The sequence below is a fragment of the Typopeltis vanoorti genome, chromosome 3 (assembly GCF_054136105.1).
Source record: "Typopeltis vanoorti isolate ZY-2024b chromosome 3, IOZ_Tvanoo_1.0, whole genome shotgun sequence".
Classification (NCBI taxonomy): domain Eukaryota; kingdom Metazoa; phylum Arthropoda; class Arachnida; order Uropygi; family Thelyphonidae; genus Typopeltis; species Typopeltis vanoorti.
In genome coordinates, this window is record NC_143551.1 from 24,458,587 (window position 1) to 24,479,690 (window position 21,104).

A 21,104-nucleotide genomic window follows, 5' to 3' on the forward strand; every position below is an offset into this window, starting at 1 on the left:
TGTACATCCTTGTCTCATACTAGATTTAATATCAAACCGTCTATCTCTACTTCAATTCTAACTGTTGACTTACAACTCAAATAAAGACTAAGTATTACTTGATATAATGCCCCATTAACTTTAGAAAAAACTGTAGCATTTTGAATAGCTTCTCTCTTGGCACCTTGTCATATGCCTTTTCCAGATCTACAGAACTTAAATAGAGATCTTTGTTATATTCCGGTGATTTCTGAACAATTTGTCGTAAAGTGAAATTCTGGTCCTGACAACCTCTATTTGCACTGAATCCAGCTTCTTCTTCACAAACTTCCCTTCCATAATCCTTTTCAATCGTTTCTCAAGTATACTTGCATAAATCTCACCAGGAGCACACAGTAGAGAAATACCTTTGTAAATCTCACATTCAGTTTTATTTCCCTTTTTATATATGGGTACTCTGAGAGCTCTACTCCAATTATCTAGAATTCCTCCCTCTGTCCAGGCCTACTGAATTTTTCGAAGTAATTACTCACTACTTCAGGGATATCTTTTTTTTCCCAGTTTTCATATCATTTTTATCATCTCTAATTCATTTTACAGCACTCTTTCTTCATTTCTGAGCTTCTTCAATAACCTCCAAAATATCATGCCACGTTCTTGATATTTATTTTCTATATTCTTACCGAAGGCTTCCCATCTTCCTCTCTCAATGTTTTCTTCAGGGCTTGCCACCGAATCTCCAAGGTTTGGTTCCTGTTTTCAAACTCTTTCAATTTTTATTGAATAATGTTTGTGTATTTTAGTCTACAGTTCACACCTGAGAGCTACTCAACTTTTATTTGCTTTAAAACTTTCTTATATTTTCCCTCTTTTCAATATGAAATTCAGTTTTATCCTGCAGAAAATCATTTCCAATTTCATATCCTCTGTACGAGGGTTGTCATTCATTCATACCAGTGTTGTCCCGTGTGATCTTTTTCATCACCTCTGACAAAATTTTAGCCACATGCAACATGCAATTCTTGTTTGGCAAACATTTAAAATGACCCTGTTTGCATTTTTCATAAAAATGGAGAATAATGAGTTTTGTTCAGTGATAAAACACTTTTATTTGAAGAAGTGTATGGCCACTCAGATCAAAGCCGAGTTAGATGCAGTTCATGGGGAGTTTGCACCAGCATTAAAGACTATTAATTTTTGGATAAATGAGTTTAAACATGGTCCTCAGTCCATCAAAGATGAAGCATGCTCTTGACGCCTGACTGAGGTCACTATGAAGGAAATGATTGACAAAATCCATAATATCGTTACGGAAGACCACTCAGTGGTCTTCCGTATATATAATATCCTACATGAAAAATTGCACATGAGAATGCTGTGTGTGCAATGGGTGCCACAATTGTTGACTGTATCAAAAACCCATACGAAAAGCCATTTCATTGCAGTTTGGTGATATTCAATTGTAATTCACTGGATTTTTTGTGTCGATTTGTGACTGTAGATGAAACTTGGATTCACCACTACACACCTGAATCCATGCAGCAATCACAACAGTGGACAAAGTTCGGTGAAAGAGCATGAAAAAAGCGAAGTCCGTTTTGTCAGCTGGGAAGGTGATGGCCACTTTTTTGGGATTCTCAACGAATTATCATGATAGACTATTTTGAAAAGGGTTAGACAATAACAGGAGTGTATTATGCATCATTGTTGGACCATTTAAAGGAGAACTGAAGGAAAAACTGCCAAGATTGGTGCACAGAAAAGTGCTCTTTCATCAAGACAATGCCCCATCCCACATTTCATCCTCAATCATCATCATCCTCGATTCGTGCAATGGCAAAATTGCACGAATTGAGGTTCTAATTGGTTAAACATTCACCGTATTCTTTGGACTTGGCCTCATGTGACTTTTTCTTGTTGAACATAAAAATTTGGCTTGGTGGGAAAAAGTTATCTTCGAACGAGGATGTCATCAAGGCTGTTAAAGACTATTTTGCACAATTTGGCAAATCCTACTTTTTAGATGGGATGAAAAAAATGGAAACTCACTGGACCTTGATGGAGACTATGTTGAGAAATAAAAGTGATTTTTAGCAAAAAAATGTGTTTAACCTATTTTTTTACCAATTGTTTCAAACAACCCTCGTACATTCTAGTGTTCTGCACCAGGGAGAAAACATCACTGTCAGCAATAACATAGTCAATGACACTTTTCTTATTCCTTGCATCTTCTCTCCATGTGAATTTGTGCACATTTTTATGTTGGAACATGGTGTTAGTCCATTTCCCGAGCAGAAATCCAACAGATATTTGCCATTATTATTAGCTTTGCTCTTTTCTCCAAATTTTCCCAAAATATTTTTATATGTCTGACAATCATTTTCTGCTCTGCTATTTAGATCCCCAACAAGGACCAACTTTTCCTTTTTCATTCTGTCAGTTGCTTTTTCTAAAGCCTGAAAAAATTCCTCCACTTCTATCTTAGTAGAACCTTCTGTGGGACCATAGGCATAAATAAGTCTCATTGTCCAGTTCCCCATTCTCATATTTGCCCACATTACTCTACTTGAGACTGACTGCCATTCAAGAAGATTAGCCTCGTATTTTGTGTTGAATACTATGGCTACTCCTTCTTTTCCTTTATTATCATTTCCTGAATATAATATTTTGTATTTATTGCTCAGAAAGATCTCACCAGTTTTTGTCTTTTTTGTTTCAGTCACCCCTATTATGTTGATCTGGTACTAGTCCAATTCCTCAGCTAGCTCCATTTCTTTGCCATTCAGGCTTCTTATGTTGATAGTACTGATCTTGAACTTTGGTGATGTTGAGTTGGGGTGTGTTTCAGGATTTGTTCCAGTAGCTGACTTTTCACTGTTCGCTTCTCTGGTGAAAACAATGAGGATCTTGTTTAGCCAGACGATGCCCCAACTAGCATGAAATTCTGTCATGCTGTACCATCATTTTATATTGTGGTTTAAGCCAATAAGAATATGGTTTGGTTGTCTAAATCCCAAATTACTAGTCCATCCTCTGTATCCAGGTCGATATCTAATAGTGTGAACCATGAGAAGGTGTGGAATGGACATTAGGTCAGAAGCCCTGGTTGGTTCTCCACATTCGTTTAAGGTCTATGTGGAGGTCTCCTCTTAGTTATACAGCTTTAACCCTTAAGTAACCTATATATATATATGCATTGTTATAATTATGTTATATGTAATGCATTGTTATAATTGCATGCATGCATACATATATATATATATATATATATATATATATATATATATATATGATTAGTACTATTAACTCGGGGTTGGGATATGTTAATTTTTCTAAATTAACTGACTTAAAACCCGAGAATTATAACACAATGACATTTATTTGAAAAAACGCAACATGTTTCATCAAGAATGACTTCATCAGGCGATAAGAACATAGAAAGATATTAAAAGACACTGAAATTAACATTGACACACTCTAAAGCTATACAATTATAAAGCCATTATATTCGACTGTAAAATACAGTTATTATGAGCTTGAACTACAGTCCGAGTTAAAGTTCTATTGTTGTACACCTGTGCGTGTGTGGAATCACGTGATCTCCAGTATCTAATAGTAGAGTTGAAAGAGTCAGGCAAAGAGTCATTTGTCCAAAATAAGGGATATTGCAATCGCACCATAATTTATATACACCTGGATATTTTAGGTTGTGAACGGTACGCGTTGGATGGCTGATTAGAGAACGGATTTTAGGAAGTGTGGTGAAGAACGTCCTTATATTGTATTTTTTTAAGGACTAGCAAATTTTTTAGAGACTGTGCTAATGTATGGAATGGAAATGCTACCTTTAAAATTAATAGTTTCTGTTGTGCACTGCCTAGGAGGATCCAGAAGAAATTTCTTAATCGTTTTTTCAGAGTACCCATTTTGTTTAAAGATAAGAGTGAGGTGATTTATTTCTTTTTGTAGTTCATCTGGTTCATTCAAGCGAGAGTGTGCCCTGTGTCCTAAGGTAGATATAGTTCCAAGTTTTTGTGGTGGAAAATGATGAGAAAGATTATGCAGATATCTATTGGTATGAGTAGGTTTTCTGTATATAGAGATTTTTAATCTTTCAGAGCAGCGTGTAAGCATGACGTACAGGAAAGGTAAGGAGTTATTATTTTCTAGATCAGCAGTAAATTTTATATTAGGATGTTGGATGTTTAGACGATGAAGAAAATCTATGAGAGATGTGTGCCCGTGATTATATATATATATATAAAATTTTAAAAAATATTGAATGACTGGAAACCGAGAAAAATGAAAACAAAGTTTAGTTGCACAACTAGTTTTAGCTTGTATCAGCCTTCTTCAGGTACACATTACAAAAGAAATAACCAGGAAAACCTAGAGGAAATCAAACTGACCCATTTCTCAGAGAAATTAAAAATCTTGATTTACAGAAAAGCTCCATGATCACTTCCATCATTATCCTCCTCAAAAGTTTGGAAACATTTCTACACTAGGACATTGTGCTTGCTCTCTTCTTGATGATGAGATGGAACTCAATTTTCTCAGGTCTAGTTTTCAACTAAATGGTTATTCACAAAAAACAATTGAAGAGACCAATAGGGTGAAAGGTAATATTTCTGTACCATACATAAGCTCTGTCTCCCCCAAATTAGCCAAGGTTCTTAGGAAATACAACATAAGAACTTTATTTACTCCTCTTCCAAAAATCTGCTCCTTAGTGAGCCGTCGGAAATCCAGACATCACAACCTTAAATATCCCGGTGTTTACCAGATTTGGTGCAACTGTGATATACCATACTTTGGCAAAACAGAGAAATCTATTGAGTTACGCATTGAAGGACATAAGAGAGATGTCAGTTACAAAAGAACGCAAGGCAGTACTTTGTCTAGTTATGTTCTGTTCTCGACTGATTCCAATGAAGAAATCTTAACTATACAGTCCTATGGGACAAGTCTGATAACATTTTCCATTGTCAGGATGAATTAGAAAGAAAGATAATAGAATCAGAAGAAATCATTCTCAACCCCCTACATCTCAACAACAACCTTTCAGGCTGTCATTGTGCTACAATCAAATATTGGCGTTCACGAGATGCTATTCGCATGTATACGCCCAACAATGAAGCCAACGAGAGAACAGTTTTGAATGCGCAGACTTCAATGTTTATAGGTTTAATATATATACATACACTAACTTTCCACGTTGTTTACAGTTATTTTGTCTAGGTTTTATTGGTTATTTCTTTTGTACAAGTTGTGAAACGATTATAATTATAATTGTTTCACAACTTGTATCAGCCTTATAATTAGTGATAGTCTTGGGCCAGCTATCTCTGATTGGCTACCAGTGGAGAATGAACTACCTGCTCAGTCTCCAAAAGCTAGATATGGTTAAAAAGCTTTGCCTACTTTGTAAGGGAATGAGACAAATTAGCTGATATACCTGTGTAGCCCTGTGGAAATGCTCTCTCTCTCTCTCACACACAAAAAAATTTTTTTTTTTCATTGTGCTTATTAGTTGCTAATTTGTAATAAACAACCATTACAAGTTTTTATCACCTATATAATCTCTCTAGCCAAAGCAGCAGTGTAGAGGAATTGTGCAGAGGCTTAAAGGAAAACATGGTCGATTTCGTGGTAACTTATCAGGAAAAAGAGTAGACTTTTCTGGAAGAACTGTAATTTCACCTGACCCAAATCTTCGTATTGATCAGGTAATATGAAATTAACCAGCACATTTTTTGTTTCTTATCCATACATTACTATATTTTACATATTGACATATATTTTTTGTATTTTTCGCTCTTGCTGTTGTCTATTTGAAGTCACTCAGCTGATTTCTGAGACTTCGTACAGCTTTGCCAGATGTCACCAAATACTTAAATACCTTCTTCAAGATGCAATCTGATGCCTATTTATTGGTCATACCCTTTCCATATAACAACAATTGAATGTCATGATCTAGAGCAGTTTCTTGTATAATGAGACCTGTGTCCAGAATTATAGAATCACATGCATACCATAGTAAAAATTAATTTACTGGGAATGCAGAGAATGTGAAAGAGCAAATGCAAAAATTACATTCTTAAGTTTAATTTTAACCTCAAATTCTTTAATTTTATTTTCAGCCCAATAATTTTTAACCAATAAAACAAACAACTACATGTATAGTGGGATCCCATTGCACATTCTACTGTTTCTTTTATTGAAACTCGTTACTCTTGTTCTCTGCTCACACTGATGATGTCTTTATGATACATGTGATGACATATCTGTACAATAAATTAATTTTTACTGTGGTGCACATGTGATTTTAAAATTATGATCTAGAGCAGGATTTCTGTATCATCTAGCTTTTTATCTAATCATGCACTCAGCATGGTACTAATGTGTGATTGGTTTACAACCTTTTGTGATTGGATTGAATTCGCATTAAAAAAAATGTCTTCTTAGTTTCGCTGTTTCTGAAGGTTTGTCCCTACAAGTTCAGTTTGATTTTGAGTTTTGACCAACTTTTTACAAGCTTTCATTACTGTAGATTTTGAATCACCATTTTATTATTTTAAAAAGCTGTTACAAATTTTACATAAAATATGCAACAGCTTTTAGATGTTACATCTTACAGAAAAAATTAAATGTATAAATACAAAACTATTCCCTGATTTTTTTTTATAATGATTTAGTTTCAGTTGATAATTAAATATAAATAGAATTAAAAACTCACAAATAAAATCTCTCTCTCTAGGTTGGTGTCCCACAACATGTTGCCAAGATCCTTACATACCCAGAAAGAGTGAGTTAATATTTTTTAATCGTTTTTAGGCATGTACATTTAAAATTTTTACATAAGCTTATTTTAGTTAACATATTACTTGACTTTATTGCATCATCTGCATTCAAATAACACTGTAGTGAACTACCAGAAAAGAGTTCATGAATAAATGGTCTGATATAGCGAATTTGAGAGAAGTATCCATCTCTTTTGCGAGACTAATTTCATTAAGTAAATCCTTCAGTGAATTAACTGAAGTTTTTTTTTTTTTCCCAATATTTGCTCAAAATAAGCTTCAGTTGCCTCCTTAAAAGCTTGGTGGGCTTTCCAGATTACTTGAATCTGGCCTGCTAAGTTTCTCCTCCTATTCACCAGGATGATCGTTGTTTGTGTGCATTCATTATAATATTTTATGCTGAATATGTAAGGATAAAACTACAGTCCATTGTATTTTTCATTTAATGTTCAATATTATTTCAGTGAAAATAAATACAAGAAAAGAGTTAAATACTTACATTTTAGAAGAGAGTTATATATTTTATTATTATTAATTATTATTATTGTATGGGCACCTCCATGGAGTCTTAAGACCCATTGTGGAAGACCCAGACTATCAACACAATATCTATTGTACCTCTCCTTTAAACTATTAACAGACAAAAGCACTCATAACTGACTCAGGCAACCCTTTCATTCATTCACTACTCTGAAGTGAAAAATCTAGTCTTCACACCTTGCTAACCATACTCTTACCTAACTTCCAGTGATGACTTCCACTATGGAAATGGAAACATTTCTCCTGCATCAACCTTTTAAAATCCTTTAAATAAGTTGAATGTTTCTATCATATTCCATCTTTTTTGCAATCTAAACCCTCAATCTATCTCATAGGAAGTATTCCACCATTCCACAGCCCACTCACTATCTTGGTTGCCCACCTCTGAACCCTCTTTGCCACTTCCACATCCTCAAGAAATCCAGGTGTGACCAGACTCGAGTACAGTAATCCAGATTTGTTCATAACAAGGGAAAGAGGAATGATAACTCTCTTTTCTCTGCTTGTTAGTGTGTTCTTCAATAACCAAGTAGTCCTGTGAGCTACCTGTCTACTTTTGCAATATGCCCTCAAAAATTCAAATCTTACCAGGAACACTCAGTAGGAAAATACCTCTGTAATTTTCACATTCAGTTTTATTTCCCTTTTTATATATGGATACTATGAGAGCTCTACTCCAATCATCGGGAATTTGTCCCTCTGTCCAGGCCTTCTGACCTATGCAGTGCAGCCACTGCAAGACTTTTATACCACCATACTTCAGCATTTCTGGTCGAATATCATCTACTCCTGCTGCCTTTCCACATTTCAAGCCTTTGATGGCTTTTTCTACTTCAAGTATGGATATGTATTCCTGACTGCATGCCTGGTCAGTGTTTATTACCACTGTGCTGTCATCACTGCTTGTTTCATTTAGCAGTTTTTCAAAGTAATTACTCCATACTTCAAGGATATCTTTTTTTTTCCCGTTTTCATTTCACCTTTTTTTTCTTTTCCAGCATTCTTTCCTCCAACAACCTCCAGAATATCTTGCCACCTTCTTGATATTTATTTTCTATGTTCTTGCCAAAGTTCTCCCATGACTTTTGTTTAGCTAGTTTTACAAAGTCATGGGAGAATTCAGGAAGTTTTACAAATTCCTGAATCTCTAAAGTTTGGTTCCTGTTCTCAAACTCTTTCATTTTTCTTCAATTATCTTTGTGTATTTTAGTCTACAGTTCACATCTGAGAACTGCTCAACTTTTATTCGATTTAAAACCTTCTTACATGTTATTCTTTTCAATTTGAAATTCAATTTTATCCTGCTCAAGAATAAATAGTGATCACTTCCAATTTCAAATCCTCTGTACATTCTGGTGTCCTCCACCAGGAAGAAAACATCACTATCAACAATAACATAGTTAATGAGACTTTTCTTTTTTCTTGCCTTTTCTCTCCATGTGAATGTGTGTATATTTTTATGTTGGAAGATGGTGTTAGTAATAACCAGTCCATGTCCTCACCAGAAATCTTATCCACCCCTTTCCAAATTATCTTTTTGATCAACTTTTCCATTTCAGGCAGCACTCGGATTATGGATGACCTAACCTATGGTGTTCCATACTCACGAATGGGCTCCCAAGGCTCCCCATAAGGATAATTAATAATTTGGGATCTAGTTTTTTTCTTGCATGTAAACAAACCTGCAGTTCACTACATTATTAAAGCAGCTCTTCCTGTTATTTGCAAGTCAAATTTAAGGGCCTGGGTCAGACGTGGCATGTTTCAAGATTGGTTATTGAAAATTGGTTTTATTCCTGCCGTGAAATGTTATTGTTTGTAAAAGAAAATTCCCTTTAAAATTCTGCTTGTACTGGACAACAGTGCTCCTAGACATCCAACATCTTTAGATGACTTTCACCCTAATGTAAAGGTCGTATTTTTACTAACAACACAACATCGTTACTACAGCCTATAGACCAGGGAGTCATTTCTGCATTTAAGGCTTATTACTTATGGCGTACATTCCCACAAATATTCAATGCTATGGAAGATGATGTGATGACCTTGAGAGAGTTCTGAAAGAATTATAAAATCCATGATGCCATCAAAAACATTGCTGATTCTTGGGAGGAAGTGAAGTAATCAACAATTAAAGAGGTGTGGAACAAACTGTGCCCTCAATTCTCTGATGATTTTTGTGGCTTTACAGAAGACATCGCTGAAGCCAGAAAAGCTGTGGTGGACAGTGGCAATGCACTGCAATTGGACATCAATGAAAATGATGTCATTGACTTACTAGAGTCCCATTCACAAGAATTAACCAATTAAGATCTTATGGAGATAGAGAAGCAGCTGATAGAAACACAAGAACACAAAAAATCAGCAGATCCAGAGCCAATAAAGTTTATGACAAAAGAAATAGCTGAAGGCTTTCATCTCATTGAAGCAGGATTTGCTAAGCTTGAGGAGCAAAATCCTAACATTCAGCAGTTTACAAAGATTTACTGTGCAGTCAGTGAGAACATCGGCTGCTACAAGGCCATTTATGATGAAAAAAGGAAAAGGCTGTGCAAACATCCCTAGATACTTTTTTCAAGAAACCAACTTCAGTGGTAAGCTCCACTCTTCCAGAAACAGAATCAAATCTTGATTCTCCAGCATCGGGTACATCCTCTCTAGCACCATCTCCATCATCATAATGTTAGCCTGCTTTCTTGCCTCAGAAAAATCCCTTCCATTAAGCAAGACATTGATGCAACCTTTAATATTCTTTTTTGAAATTTCTCATGTCTCCTATATAAACTTTTTGTATGAGTTCGTGTTTATGTTCTGTTGGTTTGAATTAAAAGAAAGAGCAAAATAGTTTCTGTAACTTATTATTACAGTATAGGGATATTATTATTATTACACTATATTGTTATTGCCAAATATGAGCCATTATAGTATTGTTATTACCACATATGCACTATTTATCAGGGATCCAAGTTACATGCAAATCTGACTTAAAGACGTTCTCAGGAACATATCTCGTTCATAACCAGGGAACTGCCTGTACTCTTATCACCACTCCTGAGATACTGATTGGTCTATAATTTGCTGCCACAGACTCAGATCCTCCTTTATGCAAAAGGGAATTATTTTGCACTCCTTCCATTCTCTTGGGACTCTGCCAGAGCATAGACTTAAATTAAACAACCTAGTCAAAGGCTGGTTCCCCTACATTCTTAAAATATAAGCCAATATCCCATTCAATCCTAAAGCTGTATTTGCATTCACATTCTGCAGTATTTCCATTTCCAAGTGCATCCATTTCATCAACCTCTGTTCCTACATCAGTCTGTCACTTCTGGCATAACAATATCTTCACTTGAACGATGTGTTCTGCAACGTGGTCACTCAGTAGCTCAACAATTTCATCTGCCACTATTACCTCTCTACCTTCTGCACTCATTAAAGTTATTCTTCCTTAGTCATACTTGCCAGATAATAATAAAAAAAAAAGTGGTATTTCCTTTAGCGTATTCAGCTAATTTTTTTTCTCATAATCTGATTTTGCTATCCTATCATTCTGGTAACCTTTTTTGCATTATCTTTGTACTGTTTATGGCTGGTCTCCTTATATACTCTCTGCAATATTTTTATTTTTGCAGCTCATGCTTAATGATAACTACTAATCCATCTACCTCCTACCTGATTTACCTTCCTGACTTCGGGTATATACAGTGTGTAATATTGCTTTCTCTAGATACCCCTTAACTCTACAACTTAAATGAAAAGATCAACGAATATAGAGAGAAATGGAAAGAGCGTTTATATAGGGTACAATGATATCGATTACCAAAAGAAGTGGATAAATATAGATTAAAGGGAAAGAGTGTAAAAATAGTGTGATTTTTATATAGAGATGATGGTGAAAGTGGTATAACTGAGAGGAGACCTCCACATAGCCTTTAAAGGAATGCGGAGAACCGACCAGGGCTTCTGACCTAATGTCCAATCCTCACCTTCTCGTGGTGCACCCTGTTGGGTATCTACTTAGATACTGAACGAACGAGGATGGGCTGGCAATTTGGGATTTAGCTGATCAAATTGTATTCTTATTGGTTAAACCAAAATAAAAAATGATGGTACGACATGACAAAATTTCATGCTGGCTGGGGCGTCGCCAGGTTAAACAAGACCCCCGTTGTTTTCACCAGAGAACCAGGGCAAACAGCGAAAAGTCAGCTACTGGAACGAATCTGAAAACAAACCCCAACTCAACATCACCAGAGTTAAAGTTCGGTACTATCAACATAAGAAGCCTGAATGGCAAAGAAATGGAGCTAGCTGAGGAATTAGATACGTACCAGATCGACATAATAGGGGTGACTGAAACAAAAAAGACAAAAACTGGTGAGATCTTTCTGAGCAATAAATATAAAATGTTATATTCAGGCAATGACAAGGAAAAGAAGTAGTAATAGTATTCAACACAAAATACGAGGCTAATCTTCTTGAATGGCAATCTGTCTCAAGTAGAGTAATGTGGGCAAATATGAGAATGGGGAACTGGACAATGAGACTTATTTGTGCCTATGTTCCCACAGAAGGTTCTACTAAGGTAGAAGTGGAGGAATTTTTTGAAGCTTTAGAAAAAGCAACTGACACAATGAAAAAGGAAAAGTTGGTCCTTGTTGGGTATCTAAATAGCAGAGTAGGAAATATTTGTGAGACATACAAAAGTATTTTGGGAAAATTTGGAGAAAAGAGCAAAGCTAATAGTAATGGCAAATATCTGTTGGATTTCTGCTCAGGACATGGACTGGTTATTACTAACACCATGTTCCAACATAAAAATGTGCACAAATTCACATGGAGAGAAGAGGCAAGGAATAAAAGTCTCATTTACTATGTTATTGTTGATAGTGATGTCAAATTTCAAATTGGAAGTGATCACTTCCAATGATTTGAAATTGGAAGTGATCACTATTTAGTCTTGAGCAGGATAAAATTGAATTTCATATTGAAAAGAATAACATGTAAGAAAGTTTTAAAGCGAATAAAAGTTGAGCAGCTCTCCGATATGAACTGTAGACTAAAATACACAAAGATTATTGAAGAAAAAATGAAAGAGTTTGAGAACAGGAATCAATCTTTGCAGATTCAGTGGCAAACGCTGAAGAAAACATTGATTGATTCTGCCAGAGAGGCATGTGGTGAGGTTGTCTGCAAGGATAATAAAATCAGAACTCCCTGGTGGACACAGGAAGTTAAAGAGGCAGTGAAGGAAAAGAAGAAAGCATATCAAAAGTTCCTGTCAAATAAGTCAGCTTGTGCTCTTAGAGAATACAGAGACAAATGCAAAAATGCTAAACACTGTGTAAAACTAGCTAAACAAAAGTCATGGGAGGACTTTTTGGCAAGAATATAGAAAATAAATATCAAGAATGTGACAAAATATTCTGGAGGTTGTTGAAGAAGCTCAGGAATGCAGGAAAGAGTGCTGTAAAAGGAGTTAGAGATGATAAGGGTGACATGAAATTGGGAGAAAAGGATATCCTTGAAGTATGGAGTAATTACTTTGAAAAACTGCTAAATGAAACAAGCAGTGATGACAGCACAGTGGTAAAAAACACTGACCAGGCATGCAGTCAGGAATACATATCCATACTTGAAGTAGAAAAAGCCATCAAAGGCTTGAAATGTGGGAGTAGATGATATTCGACCAGAAATGCTGAAATATGGTGGTATAAGAGTCTTACAGTGGCTGCGCTGCATAGTTCAGAAAGCCTGGACAGAGGGATGAATTCCCAATGATTGGAGTAGAGCTCTTATAGTACCCATATAAAAAAAGAAAATAAAACTGAATGTAAGAATTATAGAGGTATTTCCCTACTGAGTGTTCCTGCCAAAGAACTATGCAAGTATACTTGAGAAACAGTTGAGAAGAATTGTGGAAGAAAAGCTTGGTGAAGAACAAGCTGGATTCAGGCCAAATAGAGGCTGTCAGGATCAGATCTTCACTTTATGACAAATAGTCGTGAAAGCATGGGAATATAACAGAAATCTGTATTTAAGTTTTGTCGATTTGGAAAAGGCATATGACAAGGTGCCAAGAGAGAAGCTATTCAAACACTACAGTTATATTGTGTCAATGGGACATTATATCAAGCAATACTTAGTCTTTATTTGAGTTGTAAGTCAGCAGTTAGAATTGAACGAAGTACAGGAAAAAATGGTTTAATGTTAAATCTGGTGGGAGACGGAGATGTACATTATCCCCTCTGTTATTCATTATCTATATGGATCACATTATGAAGGAAAGTGGTATTAAACATGATATCAAAATTGGAGATGTTAATGTCAGCTCTTTGCTTTATGCGGATGATGTATTCTTCTAAATAAATTCGCTACAAGTCTGCAAGATTCTCTGACTAAATTGAATAGCTGTTGTAACAGATATGGTATGAAGGTCAGCAATAAAAAGACAAAGACAATGAAAATAGGCAGAATCATTGAAAATGTCAACTGTGTTGTGAATGGAGAACCTGTGGAACAAGTGAAACATTTCAGCTACTTAGGCACAATTTTTACTGAAGATGGTAAATTAAATATAGAAATAGACAATAGAATCAGCAAAGCTGGTATGGTAGGAAGTCAATTGAATAAATTCATATGGAATAAGAGAGAAATTATTCAGAACACTAAATTAGCTGTATACAAGACAGTGTTCAAACCAGTTTTAACTTATGGATCTGAGAGCTGGGTCAGAAGTAAAACACTTGACCAAAGACTAGAGACAGCAGATATGAGAGTCCTGAGAAAGATTATAGGCGTGAACAGATGGTATCAATGGCAATATCATATAAAAAACGTGGATATTAGGAAAGAGCTTGAAATTGTCAACATCCAGGAATGTGTTAGCAGAGCTAATCTCAGGTGGTATGGTCACTTAAATAGAATGGGAGAGGAAAGATTAGCAAAACAAGTGTTCTCTGCCAGGTTGCTTGGAAAACGACCCAGAGGAAGACCAAGATATAGGTGGATTGATACGGTACAAAGTGCCTTAGACGATAGAAATATAAGATCTGATAATGTTGGAGTCTTGACAAGTAACAGACTAATTTGGAGGAAAATTATAGATAGGAAGTTAGTAATGATGTAATTTTTTTCATGTAGTACTATCATATCCTGTACACTCCTTGAGGGTACATGACAGGAATTTGATAATGATGATGATTAAAAAATAATATTCTTTCAATATTTCATTTCAGTTACAAAGATATCATCAGGGATTACAATCTGGAACTTGCAACACATATATATACAATCGCAACACAAAATTAAGTGAAGCACATGGACGAAAGATTAGACTCCTAACTAATCTATGCTCTGCTGAAATGGCCACTATTATTCCTTCACTTTCTCTCCTCCAAAATCATTAGAATAAAAGCCATTGCTAAAACACCCTTTTTTAGTCCACCTTGAAACTCACCAAACCAATTTCACTGCCTCGTCTTTCATTCTATCTACTTCTGTTCTTTGGAACAGTCTCTCCCACTATGGCTTCTCCAAAGATTACAGTTTTCAGCTGTTCAAGTAAAATGTGAATAGATTCCTCCTTTCTTCTATTCCTCTCTCGCCTACACGTGACACTAATATGCTATACATCTTGTGGCCTTTTGTGTGTGTGTGAATCATATTATATATATATATATATATATATATATATATATATATGTAAATAAGTTTTTTTACCTTGGGAATATAATGTATATTAGGGTTACCAAGTAATTTTATAAACTTGGTTATTTTACTCCTAATCCCAAGTAAGCAAACAGTTAAGTTTGCACCTGAATGTTCAGGCGCAAACTTAACTGTTTGCTTACTTGGGATTAGGAGTAAAATAACCAAGTTTATAAAATTACTTGGTAACCCTAATATATATATTCAATATGGTATTGATGTTCATTAATTTGTTTTTCCCCTATAGAACGGCCTGTCTGCCCAAAATGTCAGATTACATTTGCAAGGGATTTGGTAAACACCAGCTGAAGATAGAGGTGACAGTTTGTCTTTTGTAGATGGTAACAGATGAGAAATTTTGTTGATAGGAAAATACGTGGGATTAAGGTGAAACTTCTTCAGAATTCTACCAATATTATCAGAGATACTAGAAATATAAAGGAATTAAAGGATTGGAATCTTTAGGTGTTGGAATGTAGGAGTCAATTATCTGTTGAATTTGATGAGGGTTGTAACCATTTAATTCCATTAAAACTTAGTGATAAACTCTTGTTGTGAGCTTGAGGGAGAGGAGCACACATTATGTGGTCTATTAATTAATTACTTGATAACACTAGTTTTTTGGAAGGATTTTGAAAGATTTTTTGGAAAGATCTTGGATAAATGTATTTGTCAGTAAAGGTAGGTTTCTGATAAACACTGGTTGACACACTACTGGTGGCTAAGTGAGTAAGAAGGATGTCCCAGAATGGTCAACTACCAGTATTTTCTTTTTGAATGAAGGCTATTGATCAAATGTAGGAAGAGGTAAGTTCATTTTCAGAATGTAAGAAAAATGAAATTTATCATTCTTGATAAATTTCATTGTCGATGTAATGAAACCAAAGGATGGGTTGGGTATGAATGGGTGAAGGTATCTCCCAGACAGTTTAAAAAAATAGTTTACCAAAGATGGAGACAGGGCTATCCATGGCTGTTCCTTCAGTCTGTTTATTTATATCTTGTTTTTCTGACTGAAATATCCTGATTGTACAGGGTGGGCCAAAAGTCAGAGGTACATATTATAACTGAGTTATTATAACTAAGTATAACTTATTGCAGGTACGTATTATAACTGTATCTTGGGAGATTGATCATGAGGAATTTAATGAAGGAACAACGACTAAAAGTAGTGAAATTTTATTTTCAAAATAACAGGTCCATTATTTTGATGCAAAGAGCTTACTGCTGCCATTTCCAAGTCATAAATGTACCCTCAGCGACAATGATTTGGAAAATAATGCAGTGCTTAGAGGAAAAGGGTTCTGTGATGAACCTTCCATTTACTGGCAGACCACATTCGGCTTGCAATGAAGAAAACATTGAACGAGTTAGAGCCAGTATCGAAGCAGAACTACAAACATCAACGAGAAGACGTTCTAGGGAATTAGGGTTGTCCCGAACATCCTTAAGGCAAATTTTAAAAAACGATTTAAAGATATTTTCGTATAAAATAGTTGATGCAGGAACTGAAACCCGTGGACCACCATCAGTGCCAAAATTATGCGATTCACATCCAAGAATTAGCCAGAGAAAACCATGAATTTATTCGTCAACTTATCATGTCTGACGATGCTCATTTTCATTTGAATGACTTCATCAGTAAGCAGAACTGTCGTTTCTGGGGTACAAATCCAAGGATAATTCATCAGTGGCAAATGCACACTACCACTGTCTGGTGTGGGGTGACCTCGCAGGAAGTTATTGGTCCCTACTTCTTCAAAACTGGAGATGGTGGCACTTTGACAATTACTAGTGAGAGATATCGGGATATGATTGACAATTTTTTACATCCTGCAGTGGAAAATTGTCCTGAAATGTGGTTTCAACAGGATGGGACAACTCCCCATACAGCCAGGGCCTCCTGAGGCAACTGTTTGGCAAGTGGATAATTTCAAGAAATTCCCAGATTAATTGGCCGCTACATTTGCCCAACTTTACAGTCCCCGATTACTTCTTGAGGGGATATCTGAAGGAGCGTGAACAAACCGCATACACTTGAGCAGCTCAAGGAGAATATCCGTGCAGAAATTCGAGCATTAGATTCTCAAACATTAACTACTGTTATGAATAATGCAATCAAAAGAGCCAGAATTTGCGAGGCAGCAAATGGAGCTCATTTGAAAGATGTCATCTTCCATACCCAATCTAATCAAATCTCCATGTATTAGACATTCACTGTAATTGGTTCATGAATAAAAAAGTTATTTAAATGTCAAATCCTACTCTAACTTTTAACCCACCTTTTATAACAAATTCAAAAATCTTGATAGCAAGAATTCGTCGCATATGGCATGAATATCGTGATACAGGCAGCTGGTCACTTTTGCACGATAATGCACCATCTCATCGTTCGAACATTGTGAGACAGTTTTTGAGCAAAAACCAAGTTTGTGTGTTGGATCACTCACTGTATTCACCTGATTTAGCACACTGTGACTTCTTTCTCTTCCCCCGACTTCATTTGCCAATGAAAGGAAAGCGATACGACACCATTCAAAACATTCAAGTGGCAGTAACCACGACCCTCAACAGATATTAAAACTGATATTAAAAACTCATTTAACGAATTAATTGACCATGCCAAACGCTGTATCGAAGCTGAGGGAGAGTATATTGATTGACGTCAATGATTTCAATAATTATAATTGGCTTGTATTTTATTTTCTATCAAAAGTTCGGTTTCTTTTTGGACAAAGGAAGGGTGTACAGTACAAACTTATGTACTGTTGATTTCGCTAAATCCATTTTCTATTTTTTTTTCTATTTTTTTTTTTTTTTGAGACGTTTTGGAGGATATTAGTGAAGTGAATGCAAGATCTAGTGCCTGCTGAATGGCAAGATTTTACATTTTGTTTTCTTGTTATTGATAATATTTTGTTCTTGTAGAACAAGTTCCATTTACTTCAAACTAATCTGTATTACAAACCTACTGCCCTCCTATTCAAATTTTTCCTTGAAATCCTTGATGAACATGAATGTTACCAGCTATATGCTCTGTTCTTTTATTTTTCATGTTGTTCTTGCTACTGATTTCGTAATGTTACCATTGAGACCAGCATTTGTCTTTCCCTGTTAGTAATTAATAGACACTGCACATAATCTTTTTTAGAAATGTAATGTAGTTTATCATTTTAAAGAAATAAATCGGAAATGTTTTTCAAGTAAATGTTTATTTTTTTCCTTTAATTAGTATAATTTCTGCTTGTGATGGCTTCATGTTTTTCAATTATATTTTTCATCAAATGATACTCAGACCATTGTACAAAAATTGTTTTGTAATCAGTGGAAGGTATACTGAAGTGAAATCTACAAAGTTGATATGTTTTCATTGAAGAAACCATAATTGTTGATGAATGTCATAAAACTGAAATAGTTTTTCTGTGATACAGGAATGATATTAATAAATAAATTGCATTGTAATGTTAGGTAACCGAAGCAAATATAGATCTTATGCGTAAATTGATTTTAAATGGCTGTGATGTTCATCCAGGTGCTAATTTTATTGAACAACGGAGCAACCAAGCTAGAAAGTAAGTTACATTTATTTTGCTCTTAATAATAATAATAATAAAAATCTGTTGATGATTATGTTTCTTTTTTAATAATTTACCTTTCTGGTTTCATTCAAAATATTGATATTGAATGCAGTTCTGATGTGCTTTACTACTACACTGACGACAGCATTCATTGTCAAGAAAACACTTAAGAAGAGTCTGTAATGACAGTACTTTTTTGTCATTACAAAAAACTTAAGTTGAAGTTATGCATTTTTGAAATTTATGGAGACAACTACCGTGTTTGAATAAAAACTTTAGTTTAATATAACTAAAATCTACATTCGATGTTTCGACCTTTATGTTAAGGTCATCTTCTGGAGCATACTACTATACACAGAAAACAAGCTACACTGCATTCAAACTGGTTTGTTATACTGACCAATCACTACAACAATTGTTGGCCTGACCTCTGGTGAGAAAAAAAAATCATACATCAATTATACAATAAACCACCCAAATATTAACAATAAAGATGGCATGAAAATTCCAAGGATCTGGATGGCACACATTCAGCCTGCCTAATATATAAGATCCAACATAAGTCAGGACTCTAGCCAATCTTCAGCTACTAGTAGAAACCATTCCATACCAACTGGCTGGAATGTACAAGTATAATCATGATGTTAATATATGTATATAGATAGATACTTGTTGTTGTGCCCAATGTATTTCTACAACCAACAGATAACACTAATAATAGGACTCTAGCGTTGATGTATAATTTTTTTTTTTTTCTCACCAGAGGTCAGGCCAACAATTGTTGTAGTGGTTGGTCAGTATCTTTAACAAACCAGTTTGAATGTAGTGTAGCTTGTTTTCTGTGTATAGTTGTATGCTTCAGAAGATGACCTTAACATAAAGGTCAAAACGTCGAATGTAGATTTTAGTTATATTAAACTAAAGTTTTTATTCAAACACGGTAGTTGTCTCCATAATTTTCAAAAATGCATTTGAATCACCGTGTAAGCTTAAAAGAAAGGATAAGTTGAAGTTATATTCTTTCCTCTGTCAGTAAATTGGTAATACCATACATAAGTTGTTCAACCTATTGTACACTAATATTACTATAGGCAAAAAGTTAATGAATAATAATAAAAAAAAAAAACCATTCAGTTGATTATGACTGCAGATTATACTCTAGGAAATATGTAAGAAAGATGGTTTTTCCATCTTTCTTATGTTGTAATTTTGTGAACTCTGTTGTATAAATGCTTGAATTTTTTGGACAGTATATATTTACAATCTTTTATATACCTTTGAAAACACTCTTGGAATGTGTACAATATATAACCTACTGTATATTTTGGAATATTGAATTTGTCAGAATATTATATAGGTGATATGCTTTTTGTTCAGTGGAGGACGTCTGACCTGGTTTTACTCCAAGGGTTCACAAATTTCCCAACTTCCTTAATCCTAATAAATTTATATTAAATTTTTCTGCCTGTAACTGAAATTTTGATGCTTAGAGGCTTCAATTCTAAGCAAAGACTGATTATTATGCTATTACTCCAAGATACATTCCAGAAGTTGATGCAATGCCCAGGATTGAAAAAACCACTGAGTTTCTGTCACATGATGAAACATTAACTACAATTATTTAGTGCTTCCTTTTTATTAAAAAGTCATCTGCCAAAAAAAGTAACATCATAGCATTAGAGAAGAACACTTTAAGAAGCTTACATTACGATAATGAAATCATACTTAAAGTAGACAAAGGAAATTCAGCAGTCATTTTAAATAGTGTGGATTATGACACCAAGATTACTTCTATATCGTTGGACTCTTCTATGTATGCAGAAATAGACCATGATTCCCACTTTGGTAGTTGTGCATAAAAACCAAAGATCTTGATCCCTAATACATCTGAATTCACAGACAATCTTAAAAAAACAACTTGAGTCAAGACACCCACATAAAACAGACATCTCTCTCTTTCTCTATCCAATTGTGGATATTAACTCTCTTACATATCTTTTATCTAAATACCTATCAAAATTCCTCCAGTCTCTTATCATCCATATCCCTTGAAACACTTAGTACAGGTAACCCTCGTATAATTTGGTACTTATACAATGTGGTTTCGATATAACGCGATCTACAACTTGTAGTTGTAACCCTTGTTCAACGCGGTTTCGATATAACACGGTCTACAAATTGTAGCAACCCTTTATCTTTTCATATATTTTTCACCACGCAACTTAAAAATCAAATTTATCTTCGTTAAATTTGTGTCTGCCCGTATAGCACATGTAGTTATAAGTGGCGAATTTATATTAGGGAAATATCCTTTAGCACACAGATAGATCAATTGTTTACTGTATAAAGTGTTTATTGTTGAAAATTGTCTTTGTTTTCTCCCAGGAAAGTGCACTAAAAAAAATCATAAGTGTGTTAATCTCAAGCTCCATATTTTCTGGTGAGTTACATACATAATTAATATGTAATGCTTTTTTTTATGTAAAAAATTTAT

General features: G+C 34.8%; 1 protein-coding gene across 1 annotated transcript in view; it reads left to right on the forward strand.

Moving 5' to 3' along the window:
* The window catches only part of Polr3A (RNA polymerase III subunit A), a 427,591-nt gene that overhangs the window by 138,030 nt on the left and 268,457 nt on the right, over nt 1-21,104 (forward strand). Inside the window, exons 10-12 of the mRNA XM_090415517.1 lie at nt 5,571-5,708; nt 6,740-6,787; nt 18,501-18,604. Coding sequence (XP_090271643.1) covers nt 5,571-5,708; nt 6,740-6,787; nt 18,501-18,604 — 290 coding nt within the window. The remainder of the gene's footprint in view (nt 1-5,570; nt 5,709-6,739; nt 6,788-18,500; nt 18,605-21,104) is intronic.